The sequence below is a fragment of the Cetorhinus maximus genome, chromosome 2 (genome assembly GCF_964194155.1).
Source record: "Cetorhinus maximus chromosome 2, sCetMax3.hap1.1, whole genome shotgun sequence".
Lineage (NCBI taxonomy): Eukaryota > Metazoa > Chordata > Chondrichthyes > Lamniformes > Cetorhinidae > Cetorhinus > Cetorhinus maximus.
The window spans coordinates 203,097,187-203,111,891 of record NC_135880.1 but is presented as its reverse complement, the minus strand read 5'-3'; the positions used below and the strand labels follow the sequence as shown (position 1 = coordinate 203,111,891).

The 14,705-nt window shown below is 41.4% G+C and overlaps 1 protein-coding gene across 6 annotated transcripts in view; it reads right to left on the bottom strand.

Moving 5' to 3' along the window:
• Positions 1–14,705, bottom strand: part of LOC144669312 (beta-galactosidase-1-like protein 2) — a 97,045-nt gene that overhangs the window by 67,630 nt on the left and 14,710 nt on the right. For 5 of the 6 annotated variants that reach the window (XM_078531687.1, XM_078531679.1, XM_078531673.1 and 2 more), the window contains exons 2-9: positions 14,412–14,609; positions 12,392–12,460; positions 9,800–9,895; positions 6,456–6,564; positions 5,292–5,384; positions 2,887–2,968; positions 2,156–2,217; positions 824–905 (exon numbers count right to left, since the gene is read on the bottom strand). In XM_078531687.1, coding sequence (XP_078387813.1) covers positions 824–905; positions 2,156–2,217; positions 2,887–2,968; positions 5,292–5,384; positions 6,456–6,564; positions 9,800–9,895; positions 12,392–12,460; positions 14,412–14,609 — 791 coding nt within the window. The remainder of the gene's footprint in view (positions 1–823; positions 906–2,155; positions 2,218–2,886; positions 2,969–5,291; positions 5,385–6,455; positions 6,565–9,799; positions 9,896–12,391; positions 12,461–14,411; positions 14,610–14,705) is intronic. The other variant, XM_078531701.1, reaches the window with a different exon arrangement.

Genomic DNA, 14,705 nt, shown 5'->3' with positions numbered 1-14,705 from the left:
GGAAGTTCCCCTCCAAGCCACTCGCCATCCTGGCTTGGAAACATATTGCCACTGTCACTGGGTCACTGGAACTCCCTCTCTAACTGCACTGTAGGCGTATCTACCACATGAACTGCAAGGGTTCAAGAAGGCAGCACCACACCACCTCCTCTAGGGCAACAAGGGATCGGCAATAAATGCTGGCCCAGCTAGCGAAGCCCACATCCCATAAATGAATTTGAAAAAATATTCATTGGTTGTGAAATGATTTGGGATGTCCTGTGGTTGTTCAGGTCATTGAAGACCCGAAAAGTGTTTCACATGGTTAATTATTATGCAAGTGAAGGGGCTGTTTTTGGATATTTTCTTACACTCAACAGATCTCAGCTGGGGCAACTGCATTTGTCCTGCTGTTTAAGAATTCTAGTGGGGTTTGCTAATTCACCAGTGCTGTCAAGGTTTGTTTAAAATCTCATTGTAATTACGTTCTTGATATGTTGATGGCAGACTGTAAAATAAAATTAAAAAATCACGAGAAGGAATGAAGAGTTAATTTCACACATTTTATTTCCACAACAATTTGCAATTTGCCGCTAACGTTATCACTACCAGGGCAAAGATTTGGAAGGGCTTTATTATCATGACAAATAGGTCAACACCAAATGCATAAAAATAAAACCCTAGCTAAACTAACAATAAATTGCTCTCAGCCAACTCCAACCTTCACAATAATTATTGTGGATAACTGAGGCTGCAGAATAAATTATTTACTAAAATAAAACCAATGAAAAGGAGGAAAAAGGACAAAATGATTTGCAAAAAAAGCTGAAACAAACGAACATACCTTCCTGATAGATGTGATGATGACCTCCCCAATTATCAAACCAGCCACTCCAGTACTCCATCACCATCTTAGGTTTGCCAGGCTACAAAGGGAGAGAAAAAGGCTGGCTAAGTTACAGTGGAGGAATACATAGAAATACTTATGGCACAGGAAGAGATCACTTGTAAGATAGAACACACAAAGGCAGAATTTGAGAGGGAGAGGGGTTAGCATTAGCAACACCACCAGGTATTAACTGGCAATTACTTAGAGATTGTGATATCCTGCCTCCCTAGTTATTAGCATTCAACCTTCTTCCCCTTGTCCTCTATCTTCCATGAAAGTGCTAATACTCCAGTGAGATATGTTTCCATAATGCTGAGTGCTCTGCGATACCTAGTCCCACTTGGCAGCTTAAAGAGTGAACACTGGCACATTATTTGACCGTGGAAGGCATCACAACCAAATCTAAACCTGTTCACAGTGGAAATCCACACATTTGCATGCATTCACCCCACCGCATGCGCCCTTTGCCAACAATCTATAGTAGATGCTTTACCCTTTGTAACCCAAGGCTCTGAGGTTAATTATAGCATCCCTAACATTATCTGGCAGGGATTGACACAATCCAAGAATCCAACCTTGACCCTCTAGGTTCTGTAGTTTTCTGAATGTGGTCACAATAATGGGCTATGACCAATTAAAATAATCAAGTTTAATTTGACCTCGCAGTTTTACATTATCATGTAACAGCTGTATCATGCTTGTAGCACCACAACTAATACAGGTTTCAATTTTGGATGGTAGCTGCTGGCCCTTCTGCTTTTCACTTTTACACCTCTAGGCCCATCTTTGTTCCTTTACTTGTCCTATTGCTATCTCTTTTTACCTTTCACTATCATCCCTTTTGCTGTTTAATCTCTCAGTTGATCATAGGCTTCCCCCTTTGTTCTTGGTTCGCCTCTCACCTGCCAACCCCCACCCTTCCCTTGGCTGGATTAAATGTTACATCTTTAAGTACTCCCAATAGCAACCTGAAAAGTTAACCCTCTCCACACCTGCACTAAAACATTCTACTTTGGTACTCGACCCTCCTGCCAGCACTTCAGTGACTCCCTGAAAAGCACTGAACTGCAGAGGTACCGGGACCTGTAGCTGAGAGCTGAAATCTTACATCTCAGCATCTCTGAACTCAGCAATACTCATCCAGTTGCCTGACACTGCCTTTTTTTCACCCCTTTTTAACAATGGGATGAGGAGGACAGTTGCAAGTTCTGAGTTAAAAATATTGCAGATCCTGGCAAGTAATAAATATTTTCACCAAGTGATGAGAATATATAGAAACAATCTTACTTCTAGACCTTTCATAAATGTCATTCCGGAATCCATCTCTTGAAAGTTGATAGTTGGTAAAGCTGTAAAGTGTATCAAAATGAATTAGTACAAGTAGGACATTTATTTTTTCTCCTGACTTTACAGGTTAATAACAGTGTACATTGGAAAAGTTTCCATGTGCTTGTCATGCGTACAACATGGGTTAGGATTTTTAGGATAGCAGGATTGCCCTTCCCACCATCTGAAGAGTCGGCAGAGAACACATCCCTGCTGATATAGAACAAAAACAAAAATACCCGGAAAATCTCAGCAGGTCCGGCAGCATCTGCGGAGTGGGACACAGCCAAAGCTTCGAGCCCGAATGACTCTTCATCAGAACTGCTGATCTCGCCTGCCCCACAGCCGTTTAACACTCCAACATTCATTACATAGCCAGAGGCGGGACTTCCACCCTTCATTCAGGAAGAAGTCCTGCCCCAGAGAACTGCCGGACAATCTGATTGGCCAACAGCTCTCTAGTCCATGCAGCGCCAGAAGCTATAGTGGTCAGGGCTGGGACTGCAATCAGTCTCCAACCTTCAGAGCCTAAGACCCAGGATTAGTTTTTGTGCCAGAGCAAAATTAACTGAAGCTGCTTCATGAATAACTATGGAAGTACCATTTTTATTTCAACTTCTATTCCCTGCACAATAATTATTAAAATTTTCATGAAATAATTCGTCATGCTAATTCCCCAGGATGGTACATACCTCCATCAACTGATCCTTTACTTAGTCCATCTTGGTTGTCTGAAGTCATGAGTAATTCTACTATCCCTCTGTGCAACAGGGCCTTTCAAGATCAAAACAGAAATGACTTTGGGTTTGTTTATTCAAACTGCCAACAAGAACATCAAATATGTGGCCTGCACAATACATGCAATATATTCTCTGCTACTGCAATGTAGTCAGTGTTTCAAATTTAATGGTTCAGATTTGCTCCTTGTAAACAAACAGCATTTATGGTGGCGAGTTATGCTTCATAATTTGGAACAATGTGAAATGGACGTACAACTGGTGAGCAAAGTCACTTGAACCAAATTTAGGCAGACTGTGCGAGACCACCTCACATTTTGCTCCAGTATAACCAGCACAAAGAAATGTTTAAATCACATGTTCAAACAGTTAGCATTAGTAGGGAACTGACTACTCCCTTGGTCATCAGTAACATTAACAGTCCATGGGCCGTTGGGATAAGGTGAGTGGAGTCTTGCAGAGGTAAACACACAGGCACTGAGCCATATTACCCTTGGTCAGGGAACTATATTGAGTCAACAGCACCAGGCAAATTCACCAATCCCGGCAGGTTGGAGAACCGGCTATACTTCCAAGCATAACCCTCCTGTTGGAGCTACAATTCACAAATCCACTCATTTTAACCATAGCAATAGCAGCACATGAATGCTTAGCATACTTGCAAAACATCAGTTTTCTCAACATTTCAACATAAGCATTCATCTATTTAAGATGACGCACCGTCAACTCAAGCTAATGAAGGGGGTGGTCTTCAGCGTGACAAAGTTTGTCCCATTCTCATTGGTATGAATATCACACAGATGCCAAGTATTCTGTAGCATGTATGAATTATAATAGTAAATAATGCATCCAAGATGTAGGGCACTGATTTGTGCTGTTTCCCATACAGCGAAATCCAGGATGCCAAATAGAGGCCAGGAGACATAATGGCACAAAGGATGAGAAAAAAATGCCTTTCAGTTTACAAATATCCTCCCCCTAGTACACACCACTCTTTCAGCCGGGAATGACAAACATTAGTGCAAATGAGAAAGGTCATCTGACTCATGTAGCTCATTCTTCTACAAAAACTATGATTTTCTCTTCAGAGAACCAACTATCTCTTCGATAAGTCTAGAGCTTTTGCTTCCACTGTTCAACTCAGTAGACCATTCCTTGTGCCAATCACCCTTCTTCTAAAGGAGTGCTTCCTAACATCAGTCCTGAATATGTGCCTAAATTTTCCGGTCCTGCCCGCCACAAGAATTATTGTGGGCAGGACAGAAAATTTGATGGACCAGCAAAAGGTCCATTGACCTTGGGCAGGCATTTCCTGTCCCACAATGGGTAGGACTGGAAAATCCCGCTCATGGTTTCTGGCCATTAAACCCTAAGAAAACCTGTAGGAATGGGCCACTGACCTGTTGGCCAGGGGCTGCAGCCGAACTGCTGACACAGGCAAAAGCAACTTTTGACCTGAAGTAACCTGATTCCAGTCACTGGCCTGAGCTGGCTGGAACCCATTTGAAGTAGCAGATTTTCTTGAAGAACAAAGGGAATGAGATAAGACACAAGTCCTTACATAGGAAAGGAGTAATGAGGTAATGCTACATAAGTCCTTGGGACAAAGCCAATGGGAAGATGCCACAGACAAGGCAAGCAGGCCTAAACCAACGGGAGAGAGACAGCACAGCTTGGAGAGATAAGATTTCGGAATAAGAATGAAGAACTTTGGGCGTGGAGCCAGCGAGAACTCCGGAGACCAACTATCGCAGAAGCGGAAGAACTTACGTCACCAACGTAGAGACACAAGAGAGAGAGAAAGAACGGAACGCCTGGCCAGCTTCAGCTCTCCTTTTCGGGTATTAGCTTTTATATTGTGACCACTCAGGGAGTGTCAGAGAAACCTAGTGGGTGTGTGTTTAGATCCTAGTTTTGGGTATAAAACCGTATAACCTGCTGTAAACTGCATATCTATATTTAACCAGACGCATAAGTTATATGTAGATGACCTAACGACGTGAATCAAGCGAATTTAGAGTTAAGAGAGAATTGACTCTTCTCCTCTTTGTACTAAGCCAACAACCGTTACCAGTGACCTCCGGCAACAGACCCTAGATTTCTCCCAAAAGTAGGCAATGTGAGTACAAAAGTCACAGGTTACCATCAGATACTTTTTATTCTTCCTAGAAGCTTTTACCAGAGTGGAATTAGCAGAGGCCTAGGACCAGGTCATTCACCTTCCCCCACCCCCCACCATCTCCCACCCTCACCTGTTTATCCAGAGAATGGTCCTGAATGGATTGAGAGAGGAACAAGACCTAAACTTACATTATGGTACATTATTTTCATTCACATAACTAAACAGCAAACATAATTACCTCATAAACAAATTTCATGTACTCCTGATCTTTGTCATAGCCACCATATTCGTTTTCTACTTGTACAGCAATGATTGGGCCTCCTTTTTTGTACTGCAAGTCAAGAAAACACGATGAGAAGCTATTTTGATGATTAAAACTCATCTTTAATAATCCCAATAGTTTTCTTTTTTTCTTCTGTCAATTTTCTCCAGTTCTGGAGGTGTTGACATTTTACGGGGTAGCGCCATGGTATCAGGCACCTTCCATTACTTTGTCCAAGTGACTGCCCTTCAATCGTGAGCTTAGATAAGGAACATTGGCCATCTACGAATCTGCTGCCAAACCTGATCCAGTTCTCGCCCACAACATTTATTTATTCATTATTAATTCTTTGTAGGCATTGCCGGTGAGGTTGGCATTTATTGCCCATTCAAAGTTGCCCCACGAAAGTGGTGGTGGTGGACCCTCTTCCTGAACCACTAATAGTGGTTGGATATTACTGAATGGCTTGCTACAATGCCACATTGGTATGGGACTGGAGTTACACATTGGCCAGAAAAGGTGAGGACAGTAGGTTTCCTTTCCTAAAGGACATTAAGGAATTGGATGGACTAGATTGATCGCCAAAAGGATTTCACATAATCAAAGAAATAGATGCCAAGGCAAAGGAGGAAATATTAGGTGGGGCGACCAATAGCTTGGTCAGAGAAGTGGGCTTATTGGAGGATCGTATAGAAAAGAATGTGGAGAGAGCAAGAGATTTACGAAGAAAATATCCAGACACATACGCTTGCAGCAAGAGTTGCTGGATATCGACCAGGAATGGTTACTGTAGAAGAGCCCTAAAATCATGTGGGGATGAATGGTATCAACTCAAGGTTTCTGCCTTAGCACTATTAATTTTAAGAAATTAATCATCATCCTGAAAAAGGGGTAAGGGGGGGGGGGGGCAGGAACCAACCAGATCAGTGATGTACATCGTCTGCATAAAAGGATGTTTTATGCTGATGTCCAACAGGTTGCAAATCACAAATACCTTGATCAGAACAAACGCTGGTTGCTAGGACGTCAGTTTGCTATTTCCAAACAATAGAGGAACATTAATAAAGTCTGCAACATCAATAGCAATTTTTTAGAGTCTTAGTTGTACAGTCATAGTAGTAATGAACTGGTCAAACTCACCTGAAAGGGGATAACTTTAGGAATCAGTTCATCAAAAAAATCATCGACTGCATCAGTAAACCCGACATAAGTCGTGCGCAGTTTCATGTTCTTGTCTCTCAGCAACCAACTAAAGAAATAAACATATTGCAATTTTAGTGGAATTAATTAACCATCTAATGATGATCAGTTTTCTTTAACCAATGAGGAGTGTGTTAAGTGGCTTCAGAGCGATTTAGACAGGTTCAGCAAGTGGGCAAATACATGGCAGATACAGTATAGCGTGGATAAGATTGAAGTTATCCACTTCGGTAGGAAAAACAGAATGGCAAAGTATTATTTAAATGGTGTTAGACTGGGAAATGTCAGTGTCCAAAGGGACCTAGGGGTCCCTGTGCACCAATCACTGAAAGCAAGCATGCAGGTGCAGTAAGCAGTTAAGAAGGCAAATGGTATGTTGGCCTTTATTGCAAGAAGACTTGAGTACAGGAGCAAGGATGTCTTACTGTAGCTGTACAGGGCATTGGTGAGACCACACCTGGAGTATTGTGTGCAGTTTTGATCTCTTTACTTAAGAAAGGATATACTTGCCACAGAGGGAGTGCAGTGAAGTTTCATCAGACTGATTCCTGGGATGGCAGGATTGTCATGTGAGGACAGATTGGGCTGACTAAGCCTCTATTCACTGGAGTTTAGAAGAATGAGAGGGGATATTATTGAAAGATATAAAATTCTGACAGGGATGATATTTCCTCTAGCTGGTGGGGGTGGAGGGTCTAGAACAAGGGGTTACAATCTCAGGATACAGGGTAGATCATTTAGGGCTAAGATAAGGAGAAACTTCCTCACCCAGAGGGTAGTGAACCTATGGAATTCTCTACCACAGAGAGCTGTGGAGACCAAGTCATTGAATATATTTAAGAAGAAAACAGATAGATTTCTGGACTCGAAAGGCATCAAGGGTTATGGGGAGAGCGTGGGAGTACAGTGTTGAGATAAAGGATCAGCCATGATCATAATGATTGGCGAAGCAGGTTTAAACGGCCAAATGTCCTACCTCTGCTCCTATTTTCTATGTTTCTAAAATGTGTATAGGCATTTGATCACAATTAGTGACAGGCATGTTCCTAAACTGCGCAGGTGCACAGCTACACATTAGCCTGGAGGATACTATGCACGCCTTGCTTCAAGATAAATACCATGTGTACAAAGCTAAACATTGGTCATGGGTATCAATTCTGCACTCAACCTACATATCAATGTAGCTGTAAACCATGTGTGGACTCTCCTCATATGGACAAATGCTCTCCACATATTGTGAAAACCACCAGATTACATAACTATCTGTGGAAATTAAAGGTGTTTATTTGCATGTGCTAAACATTGAATGAAGCAGAACTACAAAAGTGAAATTCAACCGCATTCTGTTTACACTGATTAACTTATGCAAAATTTTCTTGTGCATTAAACAAGCAACAACTTAGCTAAAACAGTGAGCAGAAAAATTTTACATGGAAACATTAACAATTGTAATCCAAATAACACAGCCCTTTCCCAGACATGTCTAGCCTCAACAGGTTCAAGGATGCTACTTAGCCTGGTTGAATGCAAGTCGATAGAAAATATCAGAACTGTACACCGATTTAAAAGTTTACTGGAAAAATACATCGTGTATTACTAATCTTAGGTTTATTTGCACTTTGCTTCAATTTTTTCCATGATAATGTGGGCATAATAATTTATAATGAAAGTACCTTTGTAAACTATTACAAACTATTAATTTGTAAATTACACACTCCCTGCTCCCAGTGAAGGCATTGCAAAGCCACCACTGACAAAAAGGTGAAATACAATTGAGTCATGTTTACAGAGTCAGTTTCAATCATAAATATGGATATAAGAACTTATAGTGGAAATATAAAACGGAGTTGAATGTGCGACTTCAAAGTGAGAACTGAAATATGCCCACTCGCCCTGCTTCAATTATCCTCTGTCTCCTCACGTGAAGATTACACTGGGTTGGAACTTACTATATGCAAAGCCAGGGGACATCAACAAGTGGAACAGAAAATGCTCACTTCAGTATACAATTAATGGGATGACACTGATAAAACCTGACACAAAGCATATTAATTGGTTCAAAACAAAAACAGAAATACCTGGAAAAACTCAGCAGGTCTGGCAGCATCGGCGGAGAAGAGCACAGTTGACGTTTCGAGTCCTCATGACCCTTCAACAGAACTGGAAAAACTCAGCAGGTCTGGCAGCATCAGCAGAGAAGAGCACTATTCATGAGGACTCGAAAAGTCAACTGTGCTCTTCTCCGCCGATACTGCCAGACCTGCTGACTTTTTCCAGGTATTTCTGTTTTTGTTTTGGATTTCCAGCATCCACAGTTCTTTGCTTTTATCTCATATTAATTGGTTCATTTGAAGAAATCTCTAGAGTGTTATTTAAACTTAGCCAACAAGTGGAGCTCTTGAATAAGCAACTTTGGTTAAAACTGTGTTTTCTCCCACCCCAAAAATGAATCATTTAATAGTTCCACCATCCATACTCTATGATAATCATAGACTTTTCATGCATCACAGACACATTTATTGATTAGAATTTAATTTCTTGTAATAATCTTGGACATTCTTCTACTTTGATGTCTTTTAAGGGAGAGTACAATTAATTGCATAACTTTATAAATTAGGAATCAAAAGAAGAAAAACATTTTGATGTCAGCCATGTCATCGTGGTGAAAGCCAGAATTCTTCCTGTTCAAAGATGAACAACTCCTCTTCTGAGTCCAAAAGTTACAACTCATCTTTTGTTCTTATCCCTGACCCCATAGTGTGATGCTGCATGGGTTCCTCTGCAATGGTCTTCACCGTGGCTTTAACAGCATTTTTTAAAAAGCAAGGTTTCTCCTGCTAATTCAGTGAAGACATTGAGGAGAAGAGGATAAACACTAATATTTTCTACCTGTCCTTTGGACTTATCCACATCCACATTTTGTAAAGATTAGCACATAGTCCCTACATTTCTATACTATGCACATTCTGCAGTGTCTCCTAAAGCATTAAATGTCAGAGATAAATTTTAATTATCGCAACTTGAGCTTTGCTCCCTCAGCTTAGGAGGTGATTTGAACCCATCAATATGTTCTTACCCTGTAACACACTGTAGCCTATTTTTAGATCTAACCCTCATCAAGGACGGCATCCATACTGATGGCTGGAAACATAAACCTATTTTCAGCAATGTGAGCAAAGGTTCTGCAGATATTGCTACATCAAGTTTCTTTCTTTTAGCTGGATAATTTAAAACACTCAGATTTTGTGTGACTGTGTGTCCAATTCATTTACCGTTGCATTTACCTGGGTAAACCACCAAGGTCCCACTCCGAGCAGATGTATGGTCCAGGACGTAAAATGACCCATAAATTCAAATCATCAGCCAATCTGAGATACGCCCTGTGAGAGAAAATACTTAAAAATTCTTAAGTTGAACCTTTTGAACAAAGTGGTGAACTTGTGGTATCTTTAGAGATGAATGAGCTCTATTCCCTGCATTCACCAGTGGCTCCTTATCCTACATCCTCTAAAATCCCACTTAGCTGACCTAAAGAGGAATGCCAATATGGGGAAAAGAGTATATATTTCATACCAGACAGCTGAAAACAACTTATATTTTCCTATATTACAGCATTGTGGACATTTCACAAGTACTTAACTTTCTGTAATGTGCTTTAGCACGTCCTCAGGTCAGGAAAGATGCTACAAAAATGCACAATTTTTTCTTTTTATGTGGATTTCTTAGTAGTTTTGGTTTGGAGATTGTTAATCACGATGTTAGGTTTCAATGTGAGTCAGAAACCTCGCCAACCAAAAATAATAGTTGCACAAAAATCAGATTTAGGATTAAGAAAAAAATTGGGAATACAGTGCGCTAAAGAGATCGACTAAAGTATCAATCATATATATTACAATAAATGTACCAAATACAGTGTCACAAACAAATTGATTATATTACAAAAAGGGCTTTATAAAGAGCTTAGAGTATATTTAGATTTTGCAGTAATGCTACTGCACGATGTCCATTCACAAATCCTACATAAGTGTTAAGCCAAACACTGCTTCAGAACACACACTAACAATCATTTATGACTATGACTAATATAATGGGATATATGCATACATAATGGAATCCCCAGTGGCTAGCTGGTTAAGATAAGGAGTGTTCTACAGAACCAAGTCAGTGGCAAGTTTGACTGCAGATATCGCTGCGTTAAGTTTCTCCCTTAACTTGGATGATTTGAAACATGAAGATTTTGTGTGGTTCTGTGTCTGATTGACTAACCTCACCGGGTTAGGGCACTGAAGTTGATCTCAACTGTCTGGGTAATGAAGTTTATATTAAAAAAAAGGCCAAATTTTCATCTGGGCTCCATTTTTGACTTTTTGCACGGGGTCAGCCTTGCAGTACGGTTTTCAAGCCTCACTGGAGTGCATGAGGAGTGTGGGTGCAGAGGTGAGCTGGTACGAAGGCCTGCCTTCCTTCTCCAACACAGTATTCCAACTCCCAATATTGTTCAAAGGCTCCCTAAATCTTACCCCTCATCCTCCCTACCCACTTCCCTTGCCAGCCACGCACCTCTATGCACCCCCCCATCTATCCTCCATAGCCACTCACCCAGTATGCACTATGTGCAGTCCTCAAAATCCATGCAATATCAATGGAAGATATTTTACATTCCTTGGAAAAAAATAAACCTGTCAACATCTAATAAAAAGCCTCCATATCATTGACACAGAATAAAAATACATTTTGCCATGTGAAAAAAAAAATCTTAATACTTGCAATCCTATTAGCTTGTGTCAACAAACCAGAAACCACAAAGGCACAATCTGTTATTTCAGCTTCTTGGAACTACCGTTCATTCTCAAATTAATGGAACACCTACTATGCTAAAACCCATTAGCACTTAAAACTCAGCCAAGCATAGAAAATGGCCACAGCTGTCCATATAATATACTGCTCTCTGGGAAGCTAAGAAGGTGGTTAGCATTTTTTTCAAGTGTAGATTTACTCCAAGCCTCAACCAGATTTTTTTAAAATCAGCCAGGGCCATTTAAATCACAGTGGAAAAGATGGCAGCACAAGCTGACAGGGCATTTTGTAACATTTCTCTCAGCATCAAGGTGCTTTTTCCATTGGAAAAGCACTGTAATGCATGTGAACAAATACACAAGACTGGTCAATGTAAGGGTCAACTTACTGTTGTAGGACAGATCCCTATGATGCATTAAAAACACACCTACATTACAATACAGCACTTGATAATGACATCTGAAGATGCGAAAACACCTCACACAAACTTTCAGAATGCTCCAATCCTCAGCAGGCTTTTCATTTTCTTCACAAAATCTCAAACCCTGACGTGCTTTTAATGGGCTTCCAAAAGCCACAGCACTACATGAAAATGGTATGTGGGAGGAAATCAGATTTTCAAGCATTTAAAATGGGGAACATGGCCTCAGCAGGGGCAGATATGCATTTTGCGCACTAGGCCTTCCAGGCCCGCAAAAAACCCAGAGGAAAAGGGCACGAGGTTGGGAATACAGGGGGAAATTGAATTTCCTCCCAAAAAAAAAACTTAAGGTCACCATTCACAGACCGAAATGCGCCTCTGCACCCAGACGAGAAAAATCCCAGGAGCCCAGTTCAACCATCATTCAGAAACCCTTGCTGGAAATGCATGTGGAGCTAGGTTGAGGACAGGGACAGAACTGACTACAATACTGCTTGGTGGTCATATCACTCACTGGCAGACATTCACTACCAAGGCTTACACATGAAGGCTGAGCTACCAAAAGTGACTGAGTCCAAGAAAATCATCAATGCTTTTGTAAGAGATGAAGGGAAATAAAAGCAAAAAGAAAGAATGTTGAAAAAAAAAAATTACTTACTCAAGATCAAGATTTCCCTTGAAATTAAATATTCCCCTCTGAGGTTCATGGAGATTCCATGGTACATACCTTAATAAGAACACAGTTATTGATATTGTGTATAAAACAGCAAGTAATGCTGACTACAGTGTCCATGCAGTCAAGCTACACATTTAATACTTCCATCTTCCCCAGGCTCAAAATGTTCCCAAGCTATTTCCATAACTAGACAAGAAATGCAGCATGGCAGCTTCTGACCTGGTCCTTTAAGCTCATGTAAAAGTAACTGGGGTTTTGCTTAATAATCTATCAATCAATCTTAAAAGGTTTGCAGAAAGATTCGGCCACGAAGCTTTATTAGGTTTCATAAATTTCAACCCAATTTCGGTATGTGTCAGAAAATTAGCAGTGAAAAATCGGCAAAGCAACATGGACAGAAATGCATATATATATATATACATATATATATATATATATGACTGTCCAATATTCATTACAAGCCTACCGACTCCCACAGCTACCTCGACTACAGCTCCTCACATCCCGCTTCCTGTAAGGACTCCATCCCATTCTCTCAGTTCCTCCGCCTCCGTCGCATCTGTTCTGATGATGCCACTTTCCAAAACAGTTCCTCTGACATGTCCTCCTTCTTCCTTAACCGAGGTTTTCCACCCACGGTGGTTGACAGGGCCCTCAACTGTGTCCGGCCCATCTCCCGCACATCCGCCCTGACACCTTCCTCTCCCTCCCAGAACCATGATAGGGCCCCCCTTGTCCTCACTTATCACCCCACTAGCCTCCGCATTCAAAGGATCATCCTCCGCCATTTCTGCCAACTCCAGCATGATGCCACAACCAAACACATCTTCTCTTCACCCCCCCAGCGGCTTTCTGCAGGGATCGTTCCCTCCGGGACACCCTGGTCCACTCCTCCATTACCCCCTACACCTCAACCCCCTCCCATGGCACTTTCCCATGCAACCGCAGAAGGTGCAACACCTGCCCCTTTACTTCCCCCTTCCTCACCGTCCAAGGGCCCAAACACTCCTTTCAAGTGAAGCAGCATTTCACTCGCACTTCCCTCAATTTAGTCTACTGCATTCGCTGCTCCCAATGCGGTCTCCTCTACACTGGAGAGACCAAAAGCAGACTAGGTGACCGTGTTGTGGAACACCTTCGGTCTGTCCGCAAGCGTGACCCAGACCTCCCTGTCGCTTGCCATTTCAACACACCACCCTGCTCTCATGCCCACATGTCCGTCCTTGGCCTGCTGCAATGTTCCAGTGAAGCTCAACGCAAACTGGAGGAACAGCACCTCATCTTCCGACTAGGCACTTTACAGTCTTCCGGATTTAATATTGAGTTCAACAATTTCAGATCATGAACTCTCTCCTCCATCCCCACCGGCTTTCCGATCCCCCTTTTCCAATAATTTGTAATTTTTTTACAACTATATTTTTTCTTTTCCCTATTTTTAAATTTATTTCGATCTATAGTTTCATCTCCACCTTTTAGCCCATTTCGATCCCTTCCCCCTACCCCACCTGCACTAGGGCCATCTGCCACTAGCTTGTCCTGCTTGCTTCCCTTAATGTCCCCATTTGCACATCCTTTAGATAATATCACCACCGTCAACACCCCTTTGTCCTTTTGTCTATGACATCTTTGGCAGTCTCTTCTTAGCCTCCACCTATCACTGGCCTCCTATCGAGCTCTACCTGTCCCACCTACCCCCCTCTACCAGCTTATATTTCATCTCATTTTTATATGTCTTAGTTCTGATGAAGAGTCATACAGACTCGAAACATCAACTGTATCCCTCTCCGCAGATGCTGTCAGACATGCTTAGTTTTTCCAGGTATTTTTGTTTTTGTTCTAGATTTCCAGCATCCGCAGTAATTTGCTTTTATATAAATAAATAAATATATATATATATATAAATAAAATATTTATATATATAAATAAATATATATATATATAAAAGCAAAATACTGCGGATGCTGGAATATATATATGTATGTATATGAGGATCATTACTCACGTTGTTAAAGTGTTCAAGCCTAAAGCTTTCATCTTCAACATGCGGTCAGTCCAGTACGCCCGTGGAACGCGAAAGTAGTGCATCGAGCCACCCAGGATGAGAAGCTTCTTTCCCTCCAACTCAAAATATTCCCTTTCGGCCTGCAATCCCACTTTTCTGCTGTTCATTTTTGTTGGAATGAGTGGCAACCAGTGGAACCTAGAAGGAGATGAAAAACGTCTTAGTTCAAAGTATAATCGCAGCTGAGCACATGGTTAGTTTGGCCAAAAGACCTTAAGTGCCAGAAAGCTTTCA